Below are 9,022 nucleotides of genomic sequence, written 5' to 3'. Positions count from 1 at the left end.
GACAGATTCACAAGATGGCCAGAAGCGATATCACTACCAGACATTTCGGCAAACACTATAGCAACAGTCATTTTTACCAACTGGATGGCAAGGTTCGGCATACCGTTACGCATAACTATAGATCAAGGCCGACAGTTTGAGGCAGAATTATTCAAACGCTTAATGCAACTAACGCACTCTACGCATCTTAGGATACCACAGCATACCATCCATCGGCAAACGGTTTAGTGGAACGCTTCCATAGACAATTAAAAACAGCTATTAAATGCCATCAAACAGAAAATTGGACGGAAATTTTGCCAGTAGTATTAATGGGTATTAGAGCAGCATGGAAAGAGGATCTATAAGCAACAGCAGCAGAAATGGTTTTCGGAGAACCAATCAAATTGCCAGGACAATTCTTACAAAAAAACACTCCAGAAATTTTTGAAGAGAACCAAGGAGAGATTCTAGAAGAATTAAGGAAGAGTATGCAAAAATTAAAACCACAAGAAATAAAAAAGCATGGAGAAACAACGACTTTTATTTTTCAAGAAAACAACAACACACGTTTTTGTTCGAAACGAAACAATTGGTGGAGGACTTCGATCTCCGTACGAAGGGCCTTATAAAATAATAAAAAGAAATGAAAAAGTTATCACTATCAATAAAAACGGCAAAAATATAAATGTGTCTATAGATACAGTTAAACCAGCATATGTCCTTGAAGAAGATGATTTCTCAAAAAATCAACAGAATGAAAAAAAAGGAAAAACCTCAACCAAAAAAACTTCAGACGCGCAGTGGTCGGACTTCCAAATCACAGGTCCGTTTTCAGATCCCTAACTAATATACAGCAGAGGGGGTCCTGTGGCGTCCCTGACGCTCGCCACACCAAGCGCGATCGCGGAAGCGCTGACCAGCGTAATGAAGTCGGCGCAATCTCAATTATAATTAATGCCGCTGAAAGGCGCGACAGATTAAGATTATTTTCTCGCAATTGAAACACATTGGAAAGTGTATTTATGAAGATGCGGTTGATGACTTTTTCACCTCTTGTAACTTCGCAGAAACTAAAGATCCTTATAGGATCTCTAGCAGAAACTAGCTTCTAGCTATTCAGCGAAATTACCTTTTGTCTTTTTTGAATACCCTCGCGGTTTACCTTATCTCCGAGACCTCCCAGATCTTCGGGATCCTCGAGACCATCGAGACCTTCCAGATCCTCGAAATCCTCCAGATCACCGAGACCTTCCAGATCTTCGAGACTACCAAGATCTTCCAGATCCTCGGAACCCTCGAGACCATCGAGACCTTCCAGATCCTCGAGATCACCAAGATCTTCCAGATCCTCGGAACCCTCGAGACCACCAAGACCTTCCAGATCTTCGAGACCTTCTAGATCCTCGAGATCTTCGAGACCTTCCAGATCTTCAAAATCTTCGAGATCATCTTAGCATTACCAATGCCAACCGACGAAAAGTAATTCAATTTCTTCCTTGGAAACTGATTCCGATTGAACTTTTCGAGAAGAAATTTTCTCCTGCCCCGGCGACACCTCGTTCCTTTTCACCAAGGACTCCTCGTTCATCAAATAAAAGATCAAGAGGGACCCAAACCGAATTCTATAATAGCCGAGGAAAAAAACTCGAGAAAGTAAAATAACTAAGAATTTGCCAAAAATAGCTTGGCGACCAAAGATTGTAGAAATCAATAAAGTGTAAATAAAAACTTATTTACAAAATAAAGCCCTCAATATATATATATAACATAACGAAAAAGTTTCTTGCGGTAAACACTAATAATTATATCGCAACATTATATTATGATATAAATTATTATATTGCAATTTAATTGTTATAAAAAACCATATGCAAACGTTTTATTGATTTGAGACATTCGCACATTATTTTCATCAATTCATCTCATTAATTTATAAGAGAAAAGAAAAATTGAAAAAAATAGATATATTGAATAAAGAAATTAATGTATTAAATAAAGAAATAATGCAAGTAGATCAAAATAAGCATACTTTTCAGCATACTTTTTATGATGTAATTATGCATGATAATTTAGCTGCAATGGATATCAAAATAAATATAGATGAGGAAAAATTGACACAAGAGCACAATGACACATTAGATAATGATGAGCTAACTTTTCACGATGATAGAATTATGCATGGCAAATTAGCTGCAATAGGTCTCGAAATAAATACAGACAAGAAAATAACGACATATATATTAGTGACAATGAATTGAGAAAAATATTAGAAGACAGTGAGACTGAAGAAAGTGACACTTTAATAACAGATAATAATATAGATGCATACCGCCTAGAAAGTAACAGTATGCCAGGAAAATGTATCTTAGATTTTGTCTATCTTTTTGAACAGTTACATAAAAAATTTGATAACCATAGTCACGGAATAGAATGTAGTTTTCGTGACTTAATATTTATTGGTGCCCGAGCGTATGGACTAAAAAATAAATTCTTTTTCAAATGCCGAATGTGCAATTTTGAAAGCTTCGTCTGGAGTGAGCCGCCCCCTGACAAAAGTTTACATGTAAATATAGGGGCAGTGACTGGCGCAATACTAACTGGTACAGGATATACACAGTTACAAGAAAGTTGCGCTGCTATGAATATTAAGTGCATGACAAAAAAAAACTTATGAAAAGACCCATGAAACTGCTACTGAAGCATTTGCAAAAATTGCAGAAGAAAGCATGAATGCTGCTGCGAATGAAGAACGTGATTTGGCATTACAACGCAATGAAATAATAAATGGAATACCACAGAATATAGCAGTAAAAGATGACGGAAGCTGGATGAAAAAATCATACAGAACAGGACGGTATGATTCTTTATCAGGTGTAGGCACAATAATTGGTGCACGAACAGGCAAAGTACTGCACATGTCTGTAAAAAATAAATATTGTGCAGTTTGTGTTACAGCAGAGAAACTTAAAAAAGAACCTATAAATCATAAATGTTATAAAAATTGGGGTAGAGATTGTAGTTCAACAAGCATGGAAACAGAAGCGATTGTAGAAGAATTTAAGAGAAGCATAGAAAAGCGCGGACTAATTTATTCCATATTTATAGCAGACGGAGATAGCAATGTATATAAAAAAATAATACAGGCAAATCCATATCCTAATGTTTTTATAGAAAAAATAGAATGTCGAAATCATTTATTGCGCAACTTGGCATCAAAAATAAAGGAAATAGCAAAGACAAAAGGACGTTTTGACAAATTAAGAAATGTAATTGGTAATCGGATACTTCGAATTAGAACAGCTGTAACGAAAGTTGTAGAATATCGTTTGGAGGAGGAAAGTACAATGCAAGAAAAAATTAAAGCTCTCAAAATAGACGGAAAATATAATAAATCACGATTTTGGCGAACATAATGGATGTACAAGAATAGGATATTTCTGCGATGGATCGCAAAAATAAAACGAAGAAAATTATATTCCAGAATTAAAAAGATGTGGACTATATGAAAAGCTTCAAAATGCATTAAAATATATAAATTGGAATGCCAAAAGTTTATTACAAAATAAAGACAGTAATAACTGCGTTCAGAAATCCTACTCGTAAGGTAGAATGGTATTTAACCTATCAATCGGGATCGAGAAATGTTTGCTCCTTTTATCGTGATTGATCGATTTGATGTTACTTTACCATACGGGTAGGATTTCTGAAGGCGCCTAATAGAGTAGAAACTTTTAACTCTGTAATAACAAAATGTACTGATGGAAAAAGAGTTAATTATGATCTAAGAGAATCGTATGAAATGCGTTGTAATGCTACAGCAGTCACATTTAATACTGGCAAGCCTATAAGTCATTTAAGTAATGTTCTGGGAACAAAACCAGGGGAAATAGCAGCATTTAGAAGATAAGAAAAAAACAAGTGCACATGACATGAGAAAACAATCAACACCGCAACATTACGTAAAACGTGCAATAGTGACAAAGATTATGGGCCGCAGGCTGATAAACCTGATGCAACATCAGCCGAAATTGAATTAAGAAAAGCGCAACACATGCATACGAGATTGGCAATTAAAGCGAGTAACAATAGAAGAAGAAATTAAAGAACAAGCAGCAAGCGGCATTTGGCAATATTATCGCACAAAAATAATAACCGCTTCTTACTTTGGACATATATGTAAAATGAGAAAAAGTATTTCTTGCGTGTCAAGAGTTAAATCAATAATATATCCACAACAATTAAATGTGGAATCAGTGGAACACGGGACAAAATACGAGGATATTGCACGCAAAAGTATCGAAAATGCACTGAATATTAACATTAAACGTTGCGGATTATTTATAGATAAAGAAATACCATTTTTAGGCGCTTTGCCAGATGGATTAATAGGAAATAATGGAAGATTGTAGAAATAAAATGTCCTTTTGCAGCACGATTTTTAACACTAGAAGATGCGATTGCAGCAAATATGTCGAATCTGCAATCGTTATATAAGAATGGAACAGATAAAGAAATGAAACGCAGTTACGTTTACTATTATCAACAAATATAATACAATATAATACAATAATACAAGGACAATTACATATTACACAACGAGAATACTGCATCTTCGCATTATGGACACCATTTGGATTAAAAATGGAACAAATTAAACGTGATGATATTTTTTGGTCAGAAAATATGGTTAATAAACTGGCGCAATTTTATAAAGACTGTGTTTTACCAAAACTTGATCCAAGACTAGAAAGAAATATGGCAATTCGTGACTCAGATTATATAATTGAAGCAAAAAGACAAAAAATGATGGAAAAAGAAAAGATGAAGAAATAGATTTACGTGGAAATATTGAAAAAAAAGACAGATACACACACACGCATTGCATTAAAAAAAGGAATAAATATATGACAATGCATTCTGCGCTGGGCGCAGTAATTACTGTCAAAATAATACATTCTGCGCTGGGCGTAGTGAGTATAAGGGCCTATCCAGACAAACTTGTATAAGACATAAGCATATGCATAATCATAACCATAAGAAAAGCTTATCCAGATAAACTTGCATAAGTATAATCTATAGAGAAATCGACCAATCATAAAGCTGCGTTCCGAAATTCATTGTCAATATTGGCAATTGTCAATGAATTTCGGAACATAATCGCCGGTGCTATTATACTATAGTTTATTACCAAAGAATAAAATATTTGCCTCGTTTCTTTTTTGTGTATATTTTCGAATTGACTACAAAATCGACTACACTTTTGTCATACAAATGAGAAAAATTTTTGACAAGATCTATTAAAATTTTATCAGTATCGGCTTCATTATATTCATATTCATATTCTTGAGTGAGATCATTTACTTTTTCTGATTCCATCTTCTGACTCCACTATTTATAGTATTTTTTTTCTTCTGGAATATTGTTAAACCCTGTAAATATATTTTACAATTATTTTTGTATTGATCGCATACTTTTTCTTGGACATTTAAATTGGCATTTCTAACTGTACTTTTGGGAGCGTCCCGTTTGACCACGTTGCGATTGACCACAGCCAATTATATCGACCTGTGCCTAGGGTAACCAGCAACGATTAACCAATCAGAGAGTCCTATTTTGAATTGGCCAATTGGGGACGTAGTCCATCGGGTGCCACCCGTACTTTTTATTATTATATTCTCCTAATAAATCGATTATAGAAAAGTATAAATATATAATCAATAATAATGTACGTATAATGTATGTAATAATGTAAAAATATGTAATCAACAATGTGTTTGCAATTCATGAATTTAATACGACAATCACTATATTTATTTATTATTGTATGCATAGAAAGATTGTATAATATATTAAAAAATTGTAAGAATATATATAATTTATAAAAATTTATAACAAATTCTAATATTGTAAATATAATGTAATATTGTAAATTGTGATAAAATTAAATATATATTAGCTATAAAAATGTATATCATATCTTATCATTATACAGAAATATTTTTTAATTATTTATTCGTTTTTTATTTTTAGGAATCTTACCTGCACAATGGAATAACTTGGTGAGCGAAAACTGAATACCCGGTTGTCAAAGAATATCAGACTGGTTTAATCAGAGAATCATAGATTATAATAAGTATATAAATTATCGGATGATATTCTAGAACAATGTCACAGTAATGTCCTATAAAATGGCTAAAATTAGCTCTTGCATATACATATGTATAAAATTTCAACGATATGAAATCTAGTGACTTTACTTTTACTTGTGCATATGTTATATTTATGTTGATTTATGTTTCATCACGATTTTTCTATAAAAGACGTGATTGGCTTAGCTCACTATGCATACGCCTAGAGAACCTCTAGGAGAGAGAATGGACAACTGATCATGTGACATGTGATCAAGCTTTTTCATGATTGGCTGGCAGAAAATGTATCAATTTTAGCTATTGCGACGCCAATGCAAAATATGATGACACACAAATAGGACACACATGACACACATATATTAACCTATTTGTGTGCATCATATTTTGCATTGGCGTCGCAATAGCTAAAATTGATACATTTTCTGCCAGCCAATCATGAAAAAGCTTGATCAGTTGTCCATTCTCTCTCCTAGAGGTTCTCTACATACGCCATACAAGCTTTCTGGATATACAAAATTTTTCGACATTATGTATATATTTTATGCTATAGTATAGTATTCTTTAAATGAGACATGTGATTGGTCCATTTTCTTATGCATATGCTTATGCACTTATGCAAGTTTGTCTGGATAGGCCCTAATTGTCGTAAATACCCATAGATATCCTTTGGATAATTAAAAGTTTTTGAAGTATATCCAGTTGTTGTATCTAGGATCGACTTTTTGCTATGTGGGTATGGACCTCATATATAGGCATTTAGATATTTATTAGATATCTATTAGATAATTTTTTTCTGTGTGGGCAGTTATAAAACATTTTGAAGAAATATTTGTGAAACGTTTTTGAAACGAATATGTGCTACCTAAAATATTAATGAACTTATATATGTTTTAATTAAACTAATAAATACTTAAACAATTGTGTGTGTTGTATATGTGTGACTTCTAATTTTTCGAATAGATTATTCAAAGTTTCTTCTATTTTCTATTGTAGAACATATATATATTTAAGCATGTATTTTATATTTTTACATTTTCAATTTATGTTTCTAATGATTTTCATGAAAGAAGTCTTGAATCTATATTATAAATATTCTTAAATATCTTAATAAATCATTAAAACAATTATTAAAATGATAAGTTATTAAAAAAATAAATTTATACATTACAAATTTCGATCTACTACTTCAATCAAATTACTCTATTTTAATTAAACAAGCAGACTCCAGATATTGATTACATACTAACTTCATCAAATCATTTTCTTTCTAATATGATTATCAAATCACACATATTTAAGAAAAATTAATCATTCTTGGAAACATAATTGTTTTTTTTTTTTTTTTAATAATCTGTGCAAAAGTATATATGAATTGTCATATTACTCCAATGTATTTTTCTTACAATATAATAAATGAGAAAACTAATTGCTAAGCATCTATATTAAACATATATTTATTTGTTCCATTAATTAATATTCCACGTTATTTAAACTTATAAATATTAAATGTTTATAAATTTTAATTTATATATATATATATATATATATATATATTTGTCATAGAATTGTGTAAATAGAATTCACAGTAAAATGAAACAGTCTCAATGTATCACTGCTCTTAATTATAAAAGATCAATGTTTTTCACAATATCAAGTCAAATGTGATCCTACATCATTGATGAAATTTGTTAAAGATAGTGCAGAAATTAAAGAAAAAAATAAGAATTATAAATTTAAAAAAAAATAGTATTTATTTCTAATGTATATTTCTTTCTATGCGTAGATATAGAATAACTAATATATATTTTTATATATGTATACCACAATGCAATCTTAACAAAATGAGAATAAACTTTTTCATATAATTCACAGATAAGCCAACTACATAACTTATTTAAAATTTCCAATTTTGACTTAGTTACATCTTATATACATTTTATCTTAGTTATAGATTTTATGAACAATCATTTAAATCTCAAAACTGCCCACAATATAAAAAATACTGCTATAGAAAAAAGGAACAAGTATAGGATATAATAATTATGGCCTGCTTTTGCTAAACGCAAAACACGTGTCACAGAACCTGATAAGGAGCCACTCGTTCTTTCAAAATCATCATCCTAAAATAAACTTTATTTTTTAGATGAAAGATTAAATTAAAATGAGATTGTATATTTGTCCTAAAAAAAATAATCAACTAACCATATTTCTTAACAGTTTGTCTTGATATTTTACTTCTGTACCAATGTCAATAGATAAAGATTTTAAAGTATGAATTTTGTGCTTTAACTCTTCTGTCATTCTTTCACTTTCGTCTTCTATGGCATTGTGAGTAGATGTACTTGGTAATGGTTCGTAGCTATAACCTCCTGGAAATATAACAATTATGTGTAAATTAAGAATTTATCTATACATTTACATTAAAAAATGCATAGTTAAAACCTTACCTGAATGAGAACGTCGCATATTGTTAGGAATCTTGATCATCAATGTAATTCTAATTATATAAAAATATACAATCTTTTATTATTTTTCTTCCAATAGAATTTAAATATCACTTATATGGCTAATAACCTGTATTTAGCAGATTGACAGTAACTTTGTCAGATATTTATATATACATACTACACATAACAGAAAGAAGACTGTGTGTTGAGATGTCATGGCCTGCTTTTAAATGATTCCTGAAAGCGATACGCCCTCTGTGGACTTTAAAAACGTGCACTTAAGCGGCCTTTTCATTGATGCTAAAAAGTAGCGTCAACCATTGGTTGAACAAAGAAGTAAGTAGTTGCTTCATTGTTCAACCAATGGTTGACGCTACTTTTTAGCGTCAATGAAATTGCACCTTTAGGCTGATGGCAGAGAACTAGATGTCTGTCGTAGTCGTG

At 31.5% G+C, this 9,022-nt stretch overlaps 1 protein-coding gene and 1 long non-coding RNA gene across 4 annotated transcripts; both read right to left on the bottom strand.

Annotated features, from left to right (window-relative positions):
• Positions 1 to 5,301: 5,301 nt before the first annotated feature.
• LOC112638319 lies at positions 5,302 to 6,277 on the bottom strand. Its single transcript, XR_003122949.1, has 3 exons — positions 6,022 to 6,277; positions 5,492 to 5,660; positions 5,302 to 5,411 (listed from the first exon to the last, which is right to left on the bottom strand). It is a non-coding gene; the product is annotated as an uncharacterized LOC112638319 (long non-coding RNA).
• A 1,639-nt stretch (positions 6,278 to 7,916) lies between these two features.
• LOC105253882 (BET1 homolog) lies at positions 7,917 to 8,791 on the bottom strand. Of its 3 annotated transcripts, none has more exons than XM_011262223.3 (4): positions 8,757 to 8,787; positions 8,579 to 8,628; positions 8,334 to 8,500; positions 7,917 to 8,251 (listed from the first exon to the last, which is right to left on the bottom strand). In XM_011262223.3, the coding sequence occupies exons 2-4, from the start codon at positions 8,616 to 8,618 to the stop codon at positions 8,096 to 8,098; spliced, it is 363 nt and encodes a 120-aa protein (XP_011260525.1). In that variant the 5' UTR covers positions 8,619 to 8,628; positions 8,757 to 8,787; the 3' UTR covers positions 7,917 to 8,095. The 3 variants fall into 3 exon arrangements, with proteins under 3 accessions (XP_011260525.1, XP_011260524.1, XP_025265603.1); XM_011262222.3 differs by having other exon boundaries at positions 7,918 to 8,251; positions 8,706 to 8,791; XM_025409818.1 differs by lacking the exon at positions 8,757 to 8,787 and having other exon boundaries at positions 7,918 to 8,251; positions 8,579 to 8,750.
• Between the last annotated feature and the right edge of the window lie 231 nt (positions 8,792 to 9,022).

The sequence above is a fragment of the Camponotus floridanus genome, unplaced genomic scaffold (genome assembly GCF_003227725.1).
Source record: "Camponotus floridanus strain SB8 unplaced genomic scaffold, Cflo_v7.5 scaffold286, whole genome shotgun sequence".
In the NCBI taxonomy this organism is placed as follows: Eukaryota; Metazoa; Arthropoda; class Insecta; order Hymenoptera; family Formicidae; genus Camponotus; species Camponotus floridanus.
Note: the sequence above shows the minus strand (reverse complement) of the source record. Positions and strands in the feature narration are given on the sequence as shown.